At 45.2% G+C, this 22,518-nt stretch overlaps 2 protein-coding genes across 10 annotated transcripts in view; one reads left to right on the top strand and one right to left on the bottom strand.

Annotated features, from left to right (window-relative positions):
* The window catches only part of EYA3 (EYA transcriptional coactivator and phosphatase 3), a 51,431-nt gene extending 41,703 nt beyond the window's left edge, over nucleotides 1–9,728 (top strand). For 8 of the 9 annotated variants that reach the window (XM_083512318.1, XM_083512314.1, XM_083512319.1 and 5 more), the window contains 6 exons: nucleotides 55–113; nucleotides 1,053–1,210; nucleotides 2,989–3,103; nucleotides 4,810–4,931; nucleotides 5,996–6,096; nucleotides 6,988–9,728. In XM_083512318.1, the coding sequence (XP_083368444.1) occupies nucleotides 55–113; nucleotides 1,053–1,210; nucleotides 2,989–3,103; nucleotides 4,810–4,931; nucleotides 5,996–6,096; nucleotides 6,988–7,068 (636 nt within the window). In that variant the 3' untranslated portion in view covers nucleotides 7,069–9,728. The remainder of the gene's footprint in view (nucleotides 1–54; nucleotides 114–1,052; nucleotides 1,211–2,988; nucleotides 3,104–4,809; nucleotides 4,932–5,995; nucleotides 6,097–6,987) is intronic. The other variant, XR_014528315.1, reaches the window with a different exon arrangement.
* A 4,311-nt stretch (nucleotides 9,729–14,039) lies between these two features.
* XKR8 (XK related 8) lies at nucleotides 14,040–20,986 on the bottom strand. The gene is made up of 3 exons (XM_083512267.1): nucleotides 19,813–20,986; nucleotides 18,593–18,783; nucleotides 14,040–16,964 (listed from the first exon to the last, which is right to left on the bottom strand). Exons 1-3 carry the CDS (start codon nucleotides 20,133–20,135, stop codon nucleotides 16,192–16,194), a joined length of 1,287 nt encoding a protein of 428 aa, XP_083368393.1. The 5' UTR covers nucleotides 20,136–20,986; the 3' UTR covers nucleotides 14,040–16,191.
* Between the last annotated feature and the right edge of the window lie 1,532 nt (nucleotides 20,987–22,518).

The raw sequence follows: 22,518 nt of genomic DNA, 5'->3' as shown, positions 1-22,518 counted from the left end.
CCCTTGCAACTTGGTGTAAGGGAGCTTCCTAAACTTAATTTTCTCTTATTGCAGGAGTGTGACCAAGTTCATGTAGAAGACGTTGCATCAGATGACAATGGGCAAGATTTAAGGTGATACATTTGTATTGGTTGCTTCCAAGGTCTAAAATGTGGCAACGGAAAGGACCCCTTACAGTGTTTTTAGGGGACTTTGAAACAGGTGACATTGTGTTCACCCTACCTAGGAAGCAGTCACAATGACTTCCTGTTCCCCCTTCCTCCTCCTCCTTCACCTGCAACCTGAGATTTTTTTTTAAACTGGAGGCACCAAGTATTAGAACTGGAACTGCATGCATAACATCTTCACTACCACTGAGCTGCTGTCTCTCCTTTATAGACCTCTCAAATAGGGACATTTCTGAAAGCAGCTCAAGAAACAATACTTGCTAACAGAGATTCCAGGGTAACTTGTCCACGAAGAACCCCATATTTCCCCCAGGTGTCGGGGCTTAAGATTCAAGAGGAAACTGAGCCCAAGATGCAGTGGTACCTCGGGTTACAGACGCTTCAGGTTACAGACTCCGCTAACCCAGAAATAGTACCTCGGGTTAAGAACTTTGCTTCAGGATGAGAACAGAAATTACGCACTGGTGGCGCAGTGGGAGCGGGAAGCCCCATTAGCTAAAGTGTTGCTTTAGGTTAAGAACAGTTTCAGGTTAAGAACGGACCTCCGGAACGAATTAAGTTCTTAACGAGAGGTACCACTGTATTTATTTTTATTTCATTTTATTTATTAAATTTGTATACCGCCCTATGCCTGTAGATCTCAGGGCGGACCTGCCCTGATCCGGTGATAATGATAAGGTGATCAGACCCTCAGTACACAAAGTCTAAATTAGAACTGGTATTCAGGTTTCTGAGCAGCAGATCAGCAGGGAATGGAGCTGAGGATTTTCATGTGCAGGGAGATCTGCTGTGGGTTATGCAACAGGACTTGAATCATCCATCTAAGAATGATCCAGGTAGAAGTTGCCAGTAGGTGTAATACAAATACAACATTTTCTGTCTCAGCAACTACAATTTTTCCACGGATGGCTTCAGTGGCTCAGGAAACAACGCCAATCATGGTTCATCGGGAGTCCAGGGTGGAGTGGATTGGATGAGGAAGCTGGCTTTCCGCTATCGGAAGGTGCGCGAGGTCTATGACAAATACAAAAGCAACGTCGTAGGTGAGTGTGAGCAGCATCCATGTTCTTGCTGCAACCTGAGGGTATAGGCACTAGGCTGCAGGGGTAGAGTTCTTCTGACTTTATTAAGCTCTTCCATGTTGGAGAGGTGGAGCCACAATCAGCCAACCAACCCTGAAAATTGGCTGGGACTTGTATTCCACCGCTCCAGGGCTTCTGTTTTTTTGTTTTTTGTTTTAATGCAATTTATTAATGTTAAAATAACAAAAAAATCATAAACAGAATTTCAAACCACAATTTTTAGCTCATCTGTATATACAAACCATAATATCACCATACTTCACCATAATATCTGCTCTCCCTCTTGGTTCCATTGTTTTGTGCTTATTCATGCATGTGCATAAAGCCTTATATTCTTAACAATCCAATTTTAAAACCTTATTCATCTTATTGCAAGTGACTTTTAAAAGTTCAACTAATGTAGAAATCTATACACAAAGCTTAAAAAAATATGCATTAAACATTTCCCTTTTTAAAAAAATCAAAGTTCTCTTTCTTTCTTGGGTTTCAAATTATCCAATTTGTCCTGCATAGTTCACTGTTATTTTACCAGTCTTCTTTATCCTTCTTTGGGGGTGGGCTGATACTGGCCTGGCATCCACTCTCAAATACAGGGGCAAAGTCTTTTGCTCCATAAGCCCATCAAGTCCTGTACATCTCAACGTTATAGCTTCAGGTTTTTTTTAAACAAAAATCATTTTCAAAATTCTCTTCAAGTCTTTATATGTCATTTCCCAGGCCTTTTAAATGATTTTACATTGGCACCACATATAGTAGCCTCTCATAGCTTTTGCAGGGCTTCTGTTTTTGATTAACCACAGTTTAGTATGTCATCCAAACACTAAACTCTGAATGATTAATTTTATCTATGGTTTGCTAAACTGATCTGGCCCTTAAAAATATGGTTTGAATGAGGCTTCTTTCAACAAACAAGAGTTAAAATTAACCTCAGTTTGTTAAGTTTGGACAACATAGGACGCTGTGATTAAAACATCAGGGAAAGATTCTAGATTTCTTGTAGCCATGCACATGAGGGCCCGAGGCTTGCAGCAACTCATCCTCATAATGCTAAACTATGGCTTAGCATTTTGTCCAGACCGGATAAACTGGATTGTCTTAACAGTTTGATATCTGAATTGTCTAGATTGAAAGACATATTGAAGGCAAAAGAGATAGCTAATCCATGTCTGTGAAATCCTCTGTTTTATAAAATAAGTACCTATTCCCACATTGGTGAAGAGGGTTTTTCTTAAAACAGATTACTCAGAGATCTTTCACCTTTTTACAATAGGTTATTTATCACTGTATTTTAGCATAAAAGTATCTGTGAGAGCGCAATTCAAAAATGAGTTCCATTAATGGAGAGCAAGATTGTTTTTGTGCAATGTGGAATGTTTTATATGTAACCATTTGCAAACCATCTGGAGCGCAGAAAAGCAACCTATAAATTCCAAAATGAATAAATGTTGGGGTTGAAAATCTTTCACTTGACATTTTCATAATGTTATTTCTGTATTGAAACAATTCCAAATGAAGTGAATCCAGAAATCACAAAGTTGGGCCCTTGCTCTGATTGCACCGATAACATAGGGTTGTATCCAATGTGAGTCAAACTCAGATCTGTTTAAATTTAATCGCTAACTTAGGTCCATTAATTTCAGTGGGTCTTCTCTGAGCAGAACTTAGTTTGGATACAACCAATTACATGATATATTTATGTTCCTGCTTTCTGACTAATATAATTTGTGTGCATTCTGCAGCCCTTCTCAGCCCAGAAAAGAAGGAGGCTTTGCAGAGATTAAGGGAAGACATAGAAATGTTAACAGATTCCTGGTTGGGAACAGCGTTAAAGTCCCTGCTGCTCATCCAGTCAAGGTATGAAGATAAGTGTCTGCTCTGCCAGCTGCCATATTTACAGCTCTAGTGCAATGTGGTACATGCTATGCATTTTTTACAGTGATGTGTCTCATACACTATTGGGTAGAAATATAGGGTCTGAATTGTGATGCAACTACAATGTTTTAGTGGAGATCCTTGTGCCTTAGTACCCAAACACATGGCCGCATTGCCTTTCATCCAATCAAAAATGTAAAGGCCAGGGGAGCTGGGCAAGAGAAATAGGATAATTTGCATCTCATTAAAATGTACAGGAAATATGCATTTGTCAGATTATTTTTTTTATTGATCATAGTACAAGCTACATGCACACAATATTATATTACATGCAGAAGCAGCTCTCTGAGTAAAACGGTGTCACTACACTTGCTTCCTGATGGGTGGGTCCAGTGGTGGAGGAACCCTCTCCGGCACCGGGGTGGGGCAGCCTGTACGGAGTGCGCATGTGTGGCATCCCATACGGACTGCACATGTGTGGCAGCCCATACAGACGCCACGTGAGCAGCGCCCATACAGACTGTGCGCACCCTCAGCTGCTTTACAGCTTGGGGGAGGCAGGGGCTATCTTGTCACACACACACCCCAGAGTGGTACCCGGGGTGGCCTGCCCCCTCCGCCCCCCCCCCACTTCGTATGCCCCTGGGTGGGTCATTATTGCATACACCGGAGGAGAGGGGTGAGGTGGGTTGGTGATTAGCACAGTGCAAAAGCACCAGCAGGAGAACTGGATTGGCTCTGCCGCCCCCACCCAGCAAGCTGCTTCCCATTACTTGTTTAATAATGCAATCTGCTGATACCTCTTGCCAGTTGCCCTGTCATCAGAAGCAAAGGAGGGCAATTTCAGTTGTGTGCCCTGCTTATGTAGGTCCCTTCCCAAGGAGGCTCAGCCGCTGTCTTCTTTTGTTACCCTTCAAGTGCCCAATAAAGCCTGTGTGTTGTACAGCCAGGCACTATTTAGATATGCTGGTTGATTGAGATTGAACTCTGCATTCTGTTCTTCTGCTGTAGTTTGATTGTGTTCACTTTTTTATTGAATTTTTACGTGGCACTACCCTGAGATCAAGTGAAACTGGTATATAAAAATTTAAAAGAAATACACCACACACATATTTAGATTTAGCTAGATAGAGAGACGCACATATAGATATACCCAGTGTTTTTTTCTGGAAAAATAGGAGTCGGTACTCACCTATGAAGTTGTTAGAGTCAGTACCACACTTTTTAACAACAACAAAAGAGGTACTGCATACCCCTAAGTACCCCCTGAAAAAAGCACTGGATATACCCATCTAGATATTAAACATGATTATATCTCTTGCCTTTTTATGTGCTTAATTTAATTGTTTCGAATGGATCTGTAGTGCATTATCAGGCAAACTCTTTGCAATTAATTTGCTGCTTCACAATATCACTGTTGGAATAACTGGAAGCCAAGACCACCCTTAACACTGAACCATTGCAAATGTCAGCCCCAGAGATCAAGGGTCGCTTGAAATATGGATGAGAGGTACAAAGAATAACAAATACTGTGATGCATAAAGGGGGAGGATCCAGTCTTGAGTTTCATGTCATTTCTTGTTCCTTCCATTAGTGCTTGCAAATACAAGGCTGGCAGCATCCCACCTTTTTTCGACTTTGTATAAGCAAGCTCCTCTCCCTGACCCATTTCTCTTGCCACCTTCTAGAAAGAATTGTGTGAATGTTCTGATAACGACTACTCAGCTGGTGCCGGCTCTGGCCAAAGTTCTGCTGTATGGATTAGGTGACGTGTTCCCAATTGAAAATATTTATAGCGCAACAAAAATAGGTAGGTCTTGACATCAAATTCCAGCTCTCTTTGGCAGTTGTCTTGGGTGGTGGTAGGGAGTCGGCCCTCTTGTGCAACCTGGGGTTGTACAACCTCCCCTGGAAAGAGGGGGAGACTTCAGTGCGTAAAGCAACCCCATAGCACATGTTCCACTTTCTGCATGACTCCTTAAAAGACCTTTGTTGGCTCAAAGCCATTTGGAGCAAAGCTTTGCTCTCAGATACAGTCATACCTTGGGTTGAGGTTGCTTCAGGTTGAGCGTTTCCGGGTTGTGCTCCACGGCAACCTGGAAGTAATGGAATGTGTTACTTCTGGGTTTTGCCACTTGCGCATGCGCAGACGGTCAAAATGACGTCATGCACAGAAGCAGCAAATCGCAACCCCGCAGGTGCAGACACGGGTTTCGTTCGCTTCAGGATGCGAATGGGGCTCCAGAACGGATCCCGTTCATATCCAGAGGTACCACTGTACTGTTGCAGTCTCTATAGTGGGTGGGTAAACTGGGCTTTAGCACTCCTATCAGCTGTATAATTTTATTTATTTATTTATTTATTACTGTTTATTTCTTAAACAAGTTCTCTTAAGTGTCTTACAATGTTGCAAAGGTCAGTAGTAGTAGTAGTAGTAGTAGTAGTAGTAGTAATAGTAGTAGTTTTGGCATTTTTATCCTGCCCTTCCACCAAACGGGGCTTCCAGAATGGCTTACAAAAATCAGTGAGAAGACAGCCCCTGCCCCAGTTCACTAAGAGACACAATGCAAAAAGAAAAAGAACTGGGAGGGAATAGGAAAAAAGCAAGCTCAGGCATTCTAAATTACAGAAATCTTGTAGTGAACAGCAGGAATGGAAACAATTTGGAGAAGAGCCAAAGGTTGCTGAGCCTTTCAGCAAAGCTGTTGGAGAGGCCCTGCAGGCAAGGATCAGGGTTCAAGGGAAGAGCGAGCCCTGCCATGGTGCTGGGGCCCCGACAGCTGCCCACGGGTACCACATACTGATGCCAACCCCACTGGGGCCTGTACCTTTCCTTTGACCATATGCAACAGTGTGTTTGTAATCTCTTGACAGGTAAAGAGAGCTGTTTTGAAAGGATTATCTCTCGGTTTGGGAAGAAGGTGACATATGTGGTGATTGGAGATGGGCGTGATGAAGAGATGGCAGCCAAACAGGTGACTGTTGACTACGTTTGTCTTGCAGCACCCTTCCTGAGAAGAGCGGGCTCCCTTTTTGCACCCCAATAATAATCCATTGCCTCCCTTCCTCCTGCAGGCACTGCCAAATGGCCGGAGCCTGTTTGCCTTAGAGACAACACAGCCATAGCATCCCTGGGCGTCCTTTGCCCCCTTTTTTGTTGCGCATATTTCATTTCTCAGTGTGTTGGAGCTTGCCTGGGGTGTCTGTGGATGTCCCAGCATATCCAAATGGAGATCTTTAGAAGGCAGGAGGCAGATAATAACAGCAGCAACAACAACAATAATTAATAATAATATTTTTATTTATTTATACACTGGCCATCTGGCTGGGTTTCCCCAGCCACTCTGGGCGGCTCCCAACAGAATATTAAAAACAGGATTAAACATCAAACATTAAAAACTTCCCTAAACAGGACTGCCTTCAGATGTCTTCTAAAAGTCAGATAGTTGTTTATCTCTTTGACATCTGATAGGAGGGCTTTCCACAGGGCAGGCGCCACTACTGAAAAGGCCCTCTGCCTGGTTTCCTGCAACCTCACTTCTCACAGTGAGGGAACCGCCAGAAGGCCCTCGGAGCTGGACCTCAGTGTCAAAGGGGATTTTGAACCTGCTCCCAGGGAAAGCCTCACCCTCACTAGGTAGGGTGGCCTAGCTGTACTTTAGCAACTGCTGTCAACTGCGTGCTTCTGCTTCTGAAAATAGCAACATTGGCTGGTTGCCTGTGAACCTTTCCTGACTCTTTTTTCATTTCCTCACGGGTGAGGCCTGCGTTCACTCATCTCCTGCAGAGCACTGACTTCCATTCCTGCTGCACAAGTTGCTTATGTGCTTGTTTCTTAACACCCCTCCACCTCTTTTGTTTTGCAGCACAACATGCCCTTCTGGAGAATCACAAATCACGCCGATCTGGTGTCGCTCCACCAGGCCCTCGAACTGGACTTTCTGTGAGGAGCTGAGCAGCAGGCAGTCCGGCACAGCTCCCGACAGCCCCATCTTGGCAAGAGCAGACTTGGGGACTTCCTTTTTCATCCAGACAAAGCAATGTAGCTAACGGAAGTGTACAGTAGGAGGCGCCACAGCGTCGTTTTTCCCAGGAGAGCCACCCAAGCCTTTCACTGCTGTCTGCGTTTGGGCAAAGGAAATTTGAGGAGGAGACCCAAAACAGAGCATCCTGGCTAGGAATCTCCAGCAGTACAGACCTAACCCACTGTGCAACCTTTGATGGTATAATATTATGCATTTTCTTAAAAAAAGGAAAGGAAAAAAGCAGTGGGTTGTGGTTTGTTTTTTTTTTGTTGTTGTAGAGTACTTTGTCACCTCCAGGCCTCTCTCTCGAGCTTTCAGAACATAAAGAGAAGTGAACTGATTGTTTATTTTTTTTACAGAAAAGGGTCCAGAAACATTTCCCTTCCTGCAAAGCCAGAAAGGGCTGTAGATTTTCATGGAAAGGCCACAAAACAATTCTGTGTGTTGACAGGGTGGTGGAAGTTCTTCCAGTGCCTGCTGGGGTACTGATTATAAGGCAGACATCCGCTCTGTGCCTGACGCCAAGAAGGGGTGGTTGGGGCCAGTACTTCTGAAGAATCTGTCTCTCTGTCTCTCCACTCCCAAGCAGCAGCATGACATTTAGGTGCAGGTGAGGTCAGATTACCTGAGTGACAGAAAAGGGAAAAACACCATTTCTTCCTTCTTTTTGACAGCTGACTTGCATAAGTAGAAGCAGGATTTCTTAAGAGGCAGCACAGTGTGAAATGATAGGAGCTGCCCAGCCAGCAAAGAAAATCCAGCTAGGAAAACACCTCCTTTGCAAATACTTTAGTGTGATCTGCCAAATTTGCACACAATATTCCAGCTTGGCAGGAACTGTAGCCTCCTCATTTTGCATCAAACGTGCTGCTTCTTTGTAATTTTTTTTTGGTGCGGGGAGTTGAGCAGAATGGAGTGTCTGGCAACTTGCAGGTCTGCGAATCTTCTCTTTAATTCAGAATAGGAGATAGTTACCATAGTGTCAGGGTCAAGCACTGGCTTAGTGAAAGGGAAGTAGGGACACCTGTACTCACTTGCAGAGCAGAAATTTCAAAATGCTAATGACTATAGGGGTGGAAACCCCCGAAAGTTTCAAGGGGGAACCTCCCAACAATTTATTTCATTATTTTTATTTCAACTATATGCCACTTAATATTCAGAATTCCAAAATGGGTTGCTGAAGCTAGGGACCCTGCCAAGCTCATTGCTTCTGGCTTTGACAGGTGCAGATGCATTTATTTTTTAGTCCCAGTCAAAGACTCTCATGTCCCAAGAAAAGTCCCCATTGCATTTGGTACCATGCAGTACCTACTGCTGATCACCCACCCGACAGTGCTTTATCTGCATACTCCTTAAGTAGTAAGGCAGGAACTGTAGGGACTCATAGTTCCATTCATACCAGCAGGTGGAGAATAAGTTCTTCTTGCTAGGTAGGCAGCATTCTGTTTTCTTTCCCTGCGGGAACATAGTGTATACTAGATGGGTAGATTCTGCACCACAGAGAAAGCCGTACAGGGTGCCAGAAGGCTGCTGTTTCCTGACGTTTATTGCAAGCTCGCAGAAGGCAACATAACAGTATTCTTTGGGATGAAAATGCATCCCACTCCCTCAGAAAGGAAGCTCACTTCTAAAAGAGACCCTGTTTTTGTAATTCCAGCTTTCTGTGAATTTTTAACTCCTTTGCGAAGGCCAGAAAGGTCACTAGCTGAGCAGCCACTCCTGAGACATCTCCTACTGTATCGGTGTGGGCTGTGCTTGACTTTGGAATCAACTCTGTGCCTTAACTTCCATTGCAACTCTTGGATATGTCAGCAACTGTAGAGGAATACCTTGCCCGGCCCCCATTTAAATTAACCTAGTTTTTTGTGTGTTTTTTTAAGTGTTTGCAGAAAGCGTAGCGGGCAGGGATTTGTTAAGCCACCAGGAAACTGACCATTGTTGCCCTGAGTTTTGTTTTACTTGGCGAAACTGTTTCGAACGCCTTCAAGATTTCAGAAGACCTTTAGCTGACGTGTGTGAAGCTTTGTTTTTGCATCAGATACCAATATTTATATAGTGTCCTCTCTGATGTTTCCTAACCCACTCAGGGGATGGTACATTTTCTGTGTTAACGTTAATAAACATTGTCCCGGCTCTTGTTATCATTGAACTCACTGGCTGCGTTTCTCTGGGGTCTTCATACAGTATTTGGAAACTGGCTCCTCGCCCCTTCCTACTCTTTCCCACTGTTTAGCATTCAAGCACCAGCCAGTTCCCTTCTAATGCAATCGTGGGCTCTCCGCATCCTTTACGTCCCTGCAGTGAGCTTGGGAGTCTTGCGTTCTCAGCTCCAACTCTGCCTGTGTTTCCATTGCAGTCTGAATCCCACCAGGCACCAGAGGCAGCTGCATGCGCTGGTGTAGATTAGAAACGCTGATTCACCCTCGGAGTCTTGCAGGTGTCCAGAATTGGCATCAGCTGTGCTTATGGTTATGATTAGAAGGCATTAACGGCTGTAGGTTTCCTCAAGCATCATGTTCTGTGTAATGGGAACTGTCCTTGTGAACTGGAAAAATAAAGTCTTTATTTTCTGTATAAAAAAACATTGTTCTATTCCTGCTTTCTGAAAACTCGATCCAAGCTCACTCTCGGTGCAAGGAAATTTGGTGTGTGTGGATTCATATGTATTGAGACTTTATACTTCACATGCAAGCTGCAAGCCTTGTTAATTATAAGCCACACCGTTTATATAGCCAGGCGCCCAAGAGATTTTTTTTGTGCCCTTCCAAAATTTTGTCGTTCCCTTTTTAGAAAAAACAGTACTCCCCTATGCTGCCTGCCCCCCCCCATTTCCCCAAACTGGTTTAATGGTTCCCCCCACTGTGATGCCATGATCCTCCAAGGCCCACCAAACATTTTCCACTTGAAGGCTTAAAAACATTTTTATTGACTCTGATGTCCCCTGCCCCAATATTTTCTTCCTATTTTTAAATTTTGTTTAATGACAGCCCCCAATAGATAATTCTATGATGCCAAAGGATTGTTTGTGGGTCCCCAAAATTTTCCTCTCGATTTTTTTTTACTGACCGTTCCCCTGCTGTGATTCCGTAATAAGCTTTTTGTGTCACCTAACCCTCAACAACCTTTATTTTTAAAAGGCTAAGTTGGTCATGCCCTAGTTTATACTTTGACATGCCCCCAGTCGTCGTCCCCCAGCTTATCCCTGGATCAATGTAGCCCTTAGCTCAAATGTTTGTGGCCTGTACTGCCTGCAATTTGCTCAAAACAGTATACATCATGGACGGGTAATAATAATAATAATAATTTATTATTTATACCCCACCCATCTGGCTGAGTCTCCCCAGCCACTTTGGGCGGCTCCCAATCAAATGTTAAAAATAGTACAGCATTAAATATTAAAAATTTCCCTAAACAGGTAACGTGTGGCCCTCCATATATTGCCAGACTACAGCTCCTATCATCCCTATTGAGCATCCTGGCTGGGGCTGATGAGAGTTGGAGTCCAATAACAGCATATGGAGGGCCACCAGTTCCTCACATCTCCTTGGTGAGACATGGCTCCTGTTACATGTAGATGCTCTGGGTAGTTTTAATGCAAGGGACAGCCCAAGGAAAGCATGGCAGACAGCCAGAGCCTTTGGGTCAGAGCTCTTATCTGCTGTGATGCAGAGACCTGCGAGCCCAGAGAAACAGCTGCCACCAGTATGATGTGGAGGAGGCTGATAATCACTTTCCTTCCCGAAATACGAAGCACAGCCAGACATGTGGGGCTCATGATCAAAAGATAAGGAACTCCCAATGTGTCTGTCCATAGCCTCAGCAAAGCTGGCATTGCATTTTTTTAGCAATTAGTCACACCAAGCCAACATGTCTCCCTGCCTCTAAAATACCTAGATCAGTGGTTTGAAATTCCTTTGAAGGAGAGCTGAAATGAGCACAGGTGACCTGGCTTCAAAGGGAAAGGACTGTTCTCAGAAATGCCATGTGGATGCCATGTGCTGCACCCACTAAGCCACATAGATTATTTCAACATTGACACTTTTCAGGGAGGAGCTTGGGAGTACTGTCTATCTCTGCATCACCCTGCCCTTTTCCTGAGATTGTTGGAGATTCTTCATCAGATGCCCTCACTGAACTGAGGTGCTGCAACTCTATAATTGCCTGTCAAGAGTCCTGGGCCTACATTCCTCTTGGCACACGAATTTCTTAGTTTCCCAGGCCTTAAAAAAACTTTCAGCCTCTCCCAGATTATGAGTGGCTGCTGCTATTGAAATTTGGGGCTTCAAAGTTTGCAAAAGCGGCCCCATCTTTCAGGTCAAATTCATGACGTTAGTCACATGCTTATTCTGGATGTTTCGTTTTAAAGCAGAAGCAAACAAATTTCTTTTGGGGGGGAGGACAGGAAAAACAGCTGGGAGGGAAGGAGAGAGTTTCAGCAGATTTGTTCAAGGTCCCAGTTCAGCTCAGGAATCTGTTCCAGACTTGGGCCCTGTAACTGCTTTTGCTCCAAAATAAAAGTAGCCAGGTTAAGCACGCTTGCTGAAACACATGGCTAATAGCAACTGGAGTTTAGCCCTTAAGTGTGCCAACCTATATAAGCTAGGCTTTCAACTGGTTGATTGGCTTTTGTGTTAACTATTCATTTATGGGCCCCTGCTGTTCCACTCAGTGGTGTTCAGGACGCCAGCAGTTATGCAAATTCAGTTAAACAGAATACAAAGCCTTATCTTGCATGACCCAATTGCTGGCTGAATTGAAACAAATGGGCATTTGTCTATTTTCAAATGACTCATCTAAGGATTACTTACTATCAGAGCAGATGAGGACCTCAAGAACTCATCTGCCTGAGTACTGGGAGAAAAGGGCAAGTTCATTCTTCTTAGGCATAATAAAGTTTCCTCGGTGTGTGTTCTTTGCAGCCAACAGCATCACCTACTGTTGATTTGCACAAAAAACTTGTTAACTCAGGTGCACGTTCCATATTATATCACACTGCGGTTGGTTTGAAAAGCTGGTGAGAGGAAGGTAGAAGTCCTATTAAAAGGCTTCTTCCTCTTTTTGGAGACTACTTTGTTGTTAAGGAAACATGTGCAACAAGGCATGGTGTCCATAAAGTTCTCCACTGTATATGGGCAGTGTGAAGCAAACTTCCTGTCAGAAGTTTCCATTCTCTTTAGTATTTTAGATCTGCGGCAGCTTCACGGCAGAAGTGACAGAATGCTATTGGACTCATGTCTGGCTGGTGGCCTTCCCTTCATGGAGACAGTGGATAGAGTGTTTTTCTCCCTCTTGTGACACCAGAATTCATGGACATCCAAAGGTTGGAAGATTCGAGAGATAAAAGTACAGGGCAGCCTCAGCAAGGCCTCATCTGATGTTCTTATGATAGGAAGACCCCATGCTCTAGTATTCTGAGAGAAAATATTCTCTGCTCATTCCCTCCACATTCTGTGCAGACTAACGGTGAAGTCATTCTGCAAATATGGAGCCTTAACATAGCCAAAACAGCACTACCCACAAGAAAATGGTACCAGCAGATTTGTTGTTAGGGGAGCAGGGATTCAACCGTAAGTTGGTTCCATGCTCATCAATATAGCCAATTTAATGCACGCTATACGTGACTGAAAGCTGAGAGAATGAATGGGTAGTGGGAAATGCTTTAGTGGGGCTCTCGTTTAAAAAACAACTGTCATCCCTGTGTGGTGGAAAACGTTTTACTGTATTTATCCCTAGATAGCCTAAAATGAAGCATGAATACAATGTTGGGTGTTGTAAAAGAGCTGTGATGTTTGTGAAGAAGCTGCAGAGGAATTTGCTGACACGAATAGAGGAATCTATGGCCTTGTTCTTCCTCAAGCCTGTCCCTGTGAAGTTACTTTTGCTCTTCTGATAAGGTCGTTGCCTAGATACTTGACTGCAACTCTGCTTATGTGGCTTCATTTCTGTGCATGTGTAAAGCTAAGGCAAGCGAATGCCTCTCTAGAAGCCTGCGTGATTTATAGGCCTGTGGACTCCTGTGGGCTGCTGCTGTTTTGCCCAAGTAAATCTTGTGTCAAACATTTCACAACTGGTGTAGCTAATTGAAGAAAATCCACAGAAACTCCAGCGGGTGCAGAATGCTGCAACGAGGCTCCTCACGGGGTCTCTGCCATGGGAGCATATTCACTCAGTGCTTTTCCAGCTGCACTGGCTCCCGGTGGAGTACAGGGTCAGATTTAAGGTGCTGGTTTTGACCTTTAAAGCCCTTCACGGCCTAGGACCCTCATACCTACGGGACCGCCTCTCCTGGTATGCCCCACGGAGAGCCTCAAGGTCCATAGATAACAACACCCTAGTGGTCCCAGGCCCTAAGGAAGTTAGATTAGCTTCAACCAGAGCCAGGGCCTTTTCAACACTGGCTCCGGCCTGGTGGAACGCTCTGTCTCATGAGACCAGGGCCCTGCAGGATCTGATTTCTTTCCGCAGGGCCTGTAAGACAGAGTTGTTCCGCCTGGCCTTTGGTTTGGAGCCAATTTGATTCTCTCCCCCTCTTTCTTTTTCCTTTCTCCTCCTGTGATGAGGCTGCATTTTAATATTTTATTGTTTCAATATTTTAATGTTATATTTTAATCTTGTTTTGAAATTGTATTCATTCAATTTGTTTTATTATTGCTTGTTAGCCGCCCTGAGCCCGGCCTTGGCTGGGGAGGGCAGGGTATAAATAAATATTATTATTATTATTATTATTATTATTATTATTATTATTATTATTATTATTAAACCTAGCAGCTACCTAAGGAACAGAGGAAGACGGAAGCCTACTCAAACTGTGGTTCGTGGAAGCGCTTCAAAATCCTGCAAATTAGCATGCTTTGGGATTGTGCTCCTCTCACATAACTGCTGATAAAACAAGATTTGAACAAGAACTGAATCGCTTTATTCTTCTAAACAACTTCAACAATGTCAATAAGTTAACACCAGCTTTAAACTGAAGGCCCAACTCAGCCGCTCTGCTCATGCGTTACTCATGTGTTGGGCACACCCTCAGGTTAACCCCCCACCTACCCACTCCCAACACATGGATGTCTCCAAACCAACCCACTAAACAGGCGCAGTTGCTCACGCATAAGGGTTCCTTTGCCAATCAATCAACTATGTTGATTGCAAGGACATGGGAGTAGGGGGCTACCCCGGGGTGTTATGTTGAGGGTGGTGCCACAACACAGCCCTGCTCCAGCTTCAACATGTGAGTGCCCTTTATACCCTAATAACTCGGGAATATGGCTGAAGTTATGCAGGAAAGGCACATCCAATTTTTAATGAAAAACAGTTGCAGGAGGCTGTGAGTCAGGGGAAGGAATGCGAGAGGGAGGTCCAGTGCCACAATACCCATATCCTTTCCCCTATGAGTGAAAAAGCAGGTTGGGATAAAGTTTGAGAAGAAAAACGGCTGAGGAGGAAAGGATCTTTCTCTCTTTTTCACTATCCCTCCACTCAAACCTGCAGCCTCCCAAAGCTGCTTTTCGCTTGAAAAAGAAAAAACAGGAGACAATTAATGTGCCAGCTGAATAAAAATCTGCTTGCACTTGAGCCCTAGATCAGTTGAAAATAAATAAATAACAATAATCAGGCTCAACAATTTGAACACCTGAAACACATTGCTGTAACAACACTGGAAGAATTTTATCTTCAACTACATCAGGTGAGTGGGGAGGGAGAACAATTCCACCTAGAAATGTAGGGCACATATTTGGGGCTCCTATACAGAAGAACCTGGGACTGGTGTGCCAAGAAACTCAGTTTGTAGGGCTGTTCATGGAACCGGCTCTTTGAGAATGGGCCATTTGGCGACATGAAGCCAGCAGCAAGTAGAAGCTTCATTGAAGCTAAGGGCTTAAGTCACTGAATGGGACAAGAACGTCAGAACCAAAGAGAGGAACCAGCAAGGGAAGGAAGGGAAGACTCCAAAAGTGCATTAGAAACTAATTAACTACAGCCTAACAAGGTTCAAGTTCTAGGATCCTGAGTCAGTTGCCCAACAAGGGATGGCTAAGATGGTATTGCATAGATAGCACCTGACTCAATCAAGGGACAGCTAAAGCAATGAAGCTTACAATATTAGAGCTGTCTCATGAAGAGAGGAAGTAAAGCCTATTGGCTACAGAGAGGAGGTCAGCGCCACAGTCTTCCCCTGTAGTTTCCTCTCCTTTAATGCTACAATGAAGAATGCACCAGGTATGCAGGTTGAGGGATGCCTTGCACACATACAACTCTTCCAAGCCAATATGGGGTGTCACAGGAGATTAACAAACAGGATGGGGTGTCTTTTTCTAAGGGTGCGCCAAGGGCTGTAGCAACCATAACCTCTATCTGAAATGAACCTCTGCAAGGATGGATAACCTGTAGCAGTCGTGTTGTTGGTGGACTCCAACTCCCATCAGCCCCAGCCAGCATGGCCAAGGATGCTGAGAGCTGTAATCTGGAAACATCTGGTGGGCCACAGGTTACCCACCTCTGGCCAAGAAGCATGGAAACCACGTTCCTGACTTCACCTTCTAGGCTTAGCCCATGCTGGTGATCCTGGAGGCAGCTTTAACGTGTATCTGTGCCCCCACTCCAGGTGATGCATGAGTTGCAATGGGGCCAACAACACTCCTGTGAAGGTCAGCATGTGATGACATGAACTCCTTAGAGCGGGGATAGCCAACGTAGTGCCCTTGAGATGGTGCTGGCTAGCACTCCCATCACTCCTTCCATTGGCCATGTTTGCTGGGATGAATAACATCTGGAGCGCAACATGTTGTGTACCCCAGCCATAAGAGGGACACCATATGGGAAAAATAAATGATGGTGATGGGATTGACCATCTCCCCCAACCCCCCTGCCCTGTCTGATGTCCCTGCGAAGCTAGAAAAAAACTCTTACATTACAAAAAATAATGCTCAAAGGCAGGCCTGGGATCATCTTGACAGGTACAGACCAAAATATGGGTACACACACCCCAGAACTCCTCTCGCCTCTCTAGTAATAAGGCTTGGCCACATGGGACACAGCATATAGCTGGGCTTACAAACAGCTGTCCCCAAGAGTCCCATTTCCTTGATGCTGTGCAACCTTGGAAGTGCCAGCAAAGAAGCTTTGAGCAAGTCCATATGCCCGACGGTTGACATATCCTCGTATAGCCTCTTGGTCACCATGTCCTTGTACAACCAGCTGCCGGAAAGCTGGCATGCCTTTGCCAGCTAGATCTCCATTGTCCATTTCATCACCAGTGACCGGGACTGCAGCCTGCAAAGTAGGGTGCAAACATTTGTAGTAGACGCTTCTCAAAAGGATCCCGGCTACGTAGCAGGGCAGGGCTGTGTAGAGCGCGTGCGCCGCAAGGTGGGAGTCGTAGTTCAAGGGAACGGTGTTCCAGAGCCATGAGACAGCAAGGATGGCGCTGTCAACCAAGAGGAACGTGTAGTAGATTGCAGAGCGGTAGCATGTCTTCCCCTCGGCCACATTGAACCAGCAGAAGTAGAGAATGACGGCCACCACAGCCCGATAAGGCCACTCCAAGGCGGTGCGTTCCATGAAGTCTGTACCTTGCAACGTAACCCAGAGAAACATGGCGGACCAGACTGCCAGGAAATGGAGGGAAACGTAGCTCGGAAAGACCACCGCGAAGAGCGCCAGGCACAGGATGCGAGGGCACACCAACAGGAAGTTCCACAGGAAGTAGATGGTGGAGGACCGGCGGCCCAGCTTGTGCTTCTCCCGCAGGAAGCTGCGCAGGGTTTGGTGATAGTCCAAGAGGGCCCAGGCGATACACAGGAAAGAGGTGCAAATCCCAAGCACTGAAATGAGAGGAGGAAGAGACCAATCAAATCCACACTACACAAAGACAGGCACTGGTGCTACTAGGAAGAACATGCGGCCTGCTGACATTCTCAAGTTGCGTGTAAACATAATAAGAATCCAGTACTTAAGAATGAAAGGATGCATTTGAAACTATGTGGGCGATATCTGTCGAAATCTGAGATGCCAAGGTGGGTGACAAAGTGTACAGAGGGCACTGATAGAACCACAGAATTGTAGAGTTGGAAGGGGACCTGTGGGTTATCTAGCCCACCCCCTGCAATGCAGGAATCTCAACAAAAGCATCCACAACAGACGCCCACTTCCATAACCTCCTGTGGTCTTGGGGCAGGTTTTTAGTGCTATGTGATGTTGGGTCGGTAACTGTCTCTCAGTCCGACCCATCTTGCAGGGTGGTTGTGAGGATTGAAAAAAAATTAAGCAGGAAGAGAATAGAATATGCTGCCTTTATCTGATAAGAAGAAAGACAGTGTGAATTAGCAGAAGCAGCCAAAAATAATGGCCAACAAATGTATGTTTATGGCCTTTGGGGGTGTATTAGTGAGGTGTTATTGTTATGTTATGCATTTTGTGTTTTTTCCTCTGTAAACCACCCTCTGATCTTCCCATGAAGGGCGGCATATAAATTTAATAAATAATAATAATTTTGCTATTAGTGAATGTGATGTATACGAGTCACCTGGGGTGGTCCTATTTTCTCTGTACCTCTTAAACTGGTCTGTTGCCCTCAGGTGTGAAGTATGCTTCAGCTACCCACCCACCCAGCTTCTCCACAAGGAATGGGAGATGCCATCTTGTCCTTTGTCTCAGCAAAATGCCTTGGGTTGCGCCCAGCATGGTGGGTTGGGGTGTCAAAGAAGGGTGGGTGGGGGTGGTGGGTGACCTCATTGGAATATTTTTGTTTATTTGTTTATCTTTAAATAAATAAATTGTTAGGTTTAATACCTGCCCTTCACCATAAGATCTCAGGGCAGGTCATAATGACATAAAATATAACAGTAAAAACAATTTAAAAACAAATCAGAATCACAATTACAGTGGGTCCTAAAATATACATCTCGAGTGTCAAAAGCTGCATAATTAAGGTGCCAAACACACCTCTGGGGGAAGGGAATGCCAGGACTCAGGGGCCACCACAAAGAATGCCCTCTCTTGCCACCAAGCCACCACAAACTCTGGAGGATGGAGGAACTACCAAGAGGGCACTCACTCTCTGCTGATTTTAACATCTGAGAGGGAAGAAGGCCGTCTTTCAGATATTTGGGGGCTGAGTAATTTAGAGCTTTAAACACTAGTCTGTTGCCCTCAGTTCGTTGTTTCCCTTCATCTCGTTTGTATTCTGTACATGAAATGGGAGAGAGGCCCTTCTTCTTCTTCGCCTCAGGTAGCAAAATGTCTTGGGCCTGCCCTGTTCTTAGCCATGGTTTGAGACAGGCACCTGGTTGGTCAATGCGAGAATGGGATGCTTGACCAGTGGGAACTTAATAGGCTTTTCTTGTCTTCTTACTGGATTTAAACTGAAACGATCTACACAAACCACACAAGGAAACTTTGCGAACCAAACAAACCAGTCCTTTATCCTGCACCCTTCTGGACGGACACTCACCCTGAAATATCTCTGCTTTCTTCGTGCATAGGATAATGTAGAGCCCCAGGACGAGCTGAGGGGCGCTTTCCAGGAAGGTCTCAAAGAGGCGCAAGAAGCTGATGTCATGCGACAGGAAAACAGCATAAGCAATATCTTTGTCTGCTTTCGTCCGGCACACGCGGAAGCCCACCTTCAGAACATAGAAACACCTGTGAAAAGGGAAGGTGACACAAAATTCAGAGGGTGGGTCATGAAGGAGAGCCAATGTGGGGGTGGCGGGTGAACTGCGGAGATCCAGCTCAAATCCTCAGGCCCCAAACCATACAGTAAAGTGACCTGGGGGTAGTTTCCCTTTCTCTCTGCCTCACCTACCTCATAAGGTTGTTGTGAGGCTAAAAAACAGGAAAGATCTTCGTGAGAAGGGCGGGTCATAAAAATGCAATAAATGTTGTTGCATGCCACCCCAATCTCCGAGTGATGAGAGATTCAAGCAGTGAGCGGTGAGAGATTCAAGACACTTACCTACGGTTCAGTTTCCTTGGAATGACACCACCCACACGAAAGAAAGAGCTGTCAGCAGACTCAAGGGAACCCCGAGGTTTCCAAAAGTAGAAAAACCCCACAACCTTTTGCATAGGTGAAAACAACCCTCAGGGTTTTTGACCTGAGGCAATCCAGTCACATGAGTGGCATATAAAAACAACAACAACAACAACTACTACTTCTTCTTCTTCTTCTTCTTCTTCTTCTTCTTCTTCTTCTTCTTATTATTATTATTATTATTATTATTATTATTATTATCCAAATAAGTTAAATAAGGATGATCACACTCAGTGAGCATGGAATGCTGATTGACTGTTGGGGGAAAATGGAAACTGGGCAGAGAAGGGAAGGGAAGCTGATTGTCTGGAACATAGAACAGGGCATGCCACACTGCAGAATTTTGTTACAGGCCTCACCTGCCGATATTTTACTTGTCTTATTAACAGATACTGTAATCACCCTACATTCTAGGAGGTAAGATCAATCCTCCTTGCGTAGCCCAGTCTCCAAACTTATGTTTGTATAGAATCACAGATTATTTTGTTGGGTTCCATAAACTAAAAACAGACTTAAATGAGGGGCGGGGGGCTTGGCTCCTAGGAAAAGAGGACTCCCACATCCTATCACGGAACTTCACAGTCCTTGCTCCCCGAGTACCTTACAGCAAGGGACACAGCATCCCTGATTGTCCTTACCTGTACAGGTAGCCCAGCTGTAGGATGTGTAACACAAGAAGGGTCCGCCGTGTGGGCAGTGCTTCCATCAAGTCTGGGGGGTCACTCCAGTACCAGGCGCAGCTGAAGAACTGCGTTGCCAGCGACGACAAGGCCAACAGCCCCAGCACCAGCCCACCCCAGTGGTAGTCCCCGGCCTTCAAGTAGCTGGCGGCCACCCACGCGTCAGCGCCCAGGTCCACCAGAAATGCAGCCGTGCCCATCAAGGCAAAGGCTAGGTCCCAATAACGGTACCGAGGCGGCCAAGGTGCGTTGCAGCTGGGACCACAGCCAGACCATGCCATGGTTTGGGGGCCAACCGGTCCAAAGTGGGTCTGCGGTCCCTAGTGCCAACTCCGAAGGGGGCAGTCTGCAACCTCGCTGCTGCTAGTCACTTAGAAAAGGGACAAAGGTCCCCCACCTCAATTGCATCAAAATTTTTCCTAAAATCAAGTGAGAGCAACTTAACTAAGGCTTGCCCTAATGTCTCCTTCTTTCACGTGGGTGGTCTCCCTCCCAGTCGTCTTTTGGGGGAGGTATAGGGTCCAGGAAAGGGGTCTTTCCAGGGACAACAACCCCCCCCCCTTTAAGAAAAATCCCCTACAACTTCCAGGAAATCCTTCCTTCCAGGACTCTTCCGAGGGCGTCTCTCTGAGCCGCTATGTCCGGCTTGCTCCGCCTCCTCCGACGGCTTCCCCGCGGCTAGCTGACCCTACATGCTCCCCAGTTCTCCTCCTCCGCAGTCCTGGATCGCTTAGGATCCTTCCTTCCTCGACGACGGTAGGTCGCCGGCCGATCGCCATGGCACCGTCAGCCCGCCTTTCTCCTCCTCCTCCTCCTCTTTTCGTCTCTTCCCGCGCTCCAGGCCTACCAGAAACTTTTGCAGACGGAGCGGGCTGCTGCCTCCACCTCCTACCGGCTCCCAAGCCCTCCTTGGGCCGGGCCGAGCCGAGCCTCTTTGGGCGGAGAGGCGGCATAGCAAGCGGGACGGAGCACGCCCATCACCCGCCCAGCAAGAGGGCAGGCCTTCTTCTCTCTCCAGGGCCCCACTCGCCGTCTAGTCTGGAACAGACGTGGTTGTTTTGCTGGTTCTTGTGCAACTGGCCTCGGGGAAATCACACACCAGGCTAAAAAAGGATAAGTCATGGCTCCGTTAGCTGAGATTCCGTTATGTGAAGCATTCATGCCCATATCTTCATTTTTATTGCATTTTATTTTTTAGAGGTTGTAGAAAGATTATTGCTACAACCTCTAAAAAATAAAATGCAATAAAAATCAAGTTGGTTGTACTTGGAACGAAACGTCAATGGTCCCCCCCCCTTATTTTTTTAAGTGTATATTTTGATTTAACGGAGGGTAGTGTACATGGAAACTCAAAGAATCGTAGAGTTGGAAGGGACCACACATTTGAAACCTGGGTCTCTGGGGTCCTAATCCCGAAAGTTTAATTGCTACACCGCTCTGTAGGAAAAGCCCTTCCTTAGTCTTGTCTGGTTTGGCAGAAGGCAAAAGCCTATGTGGTAAGATGTCGCAATACATACCCTTTGACATGGACTTTAAACATGCAGTCTCTGTGACGAGAAAAAAAACAAGGTTTGGGTTTTAAAATGTATAAGTGGGACCTGCAACAAAATATTGCAGTGTATTCTCGCCTTGCAGGAGTGTTTCACTCTCTTGCTCGCTCACTCGCGCTCTCTCTAATTTTATTTAATTTATGCCCCATCCATGTGGTTCCAGGCCTATTTGCCAGCAAGCCATTGTCCTCCAACATAGTACATTCCATCCGTCCCTTCTGACACAACATTCCATGGTTACTGAGAATACTCCATCCTCATTTTACTCAAGTTTGCTTCTTTTTTTAAAAAAATGTCCTTCTATTAACCTCAGAATTCACCCAAGCATTTGGGTACCTCCCTCTTGTTCCTTCATGGTTCCGTTTTGGTTCCATTTGTGTTTGCACTTACCAACTACTTTTGTTATTAGAGAAAGTAATGCATCAATTTTTTAAAAAAATATTCTGTGGCACTTTCCCCTTTACATTGTATGCCACACCCTTCTATCTCATGTTTATATTCACCCTCAAAAAGTAGACAGCACATGGGTAAATTAAAAGCAGAAAGTAACACCAAAAAGGTATTCATCCTGTATTCAAACTGTTCCAATCACTCTTGATACATTCCCCAGAAACAAGGCCACCGCTTGTTCTTGTTTGTATTTGTTTTCTTAGTTTCGATTACCAGACAAATATTAATTTTCATATATATTACAGACATTGCTAAAAAGAATAATTTAGCTTTTGGAGATGTGCATTTTAGTTTCTTACACTCTCTTGTTCCTTGTGTTCCCGACTACTCCCGGGTTAGTTACATACACACCATTAGAACATAATAAGAGTTTTTGGTTCACGTCAAAGGCCCATCTAGTCTAGCATACTGGTCTTAACAGTCACCAATTCAAAGCGCATTCCTTCCAGGAATCATGAGAACCATAGTTCACTATAATCCCCAGCACCCTTAGCAGACTACAATTCCCAGAATTCTTTGGGGGAAGTTGTGTGCTTTAAATTTTCTTTAAATGTATGGTGCATAGCTGTCAAGTGTCCCTTATTTGAAGGGACAGTCCCTTATTCCAGGCCATGTCCCGCTGCTGTCCCTTATTGATGGATGTCCCTTAAATGATGTCCCTTAA

Source organism: Podarcis liolepis (assembly GCF_965112155.1).
Source record: "Podarcis liolepis genome assembly, chromosome: 7".
Taxonomy (NCBI): domain Eukaryota; kingdom Metazoa; phylum Chordata; class Lepidosauria; order Squamata; family Lacertidae; genus Podarcis; species Podarcis liolepis.
Note: the sequence above shows the minus strand (reverse complement) of the source record. Positions and strands in the feature narration are given on the sequence as shown.

Coding starts and splice junctions, on each gene's coding strand:
- XKR8 (XM_083512267.1), bottom strand. CDS start 20,135: ATGGCATGGTCTGGCTGTGGTCCCAGCTGCAACGCACCTTGGCCGCCT. Junction 18,784..19,812: donor CAGCTGGGCTACCTGTACAG/GTAAGGACAATC, acceptor CCCTTTTCACAG/GTGTTTCTATGTTCTGAAGG. Junction 16,965..18,592: donor GAAAGCAGAGATATTTCAGG/GTGAGTGTCCGT, acceptor CTCTCATTTCAG/TGCTTGGGATTTGCACCTCT.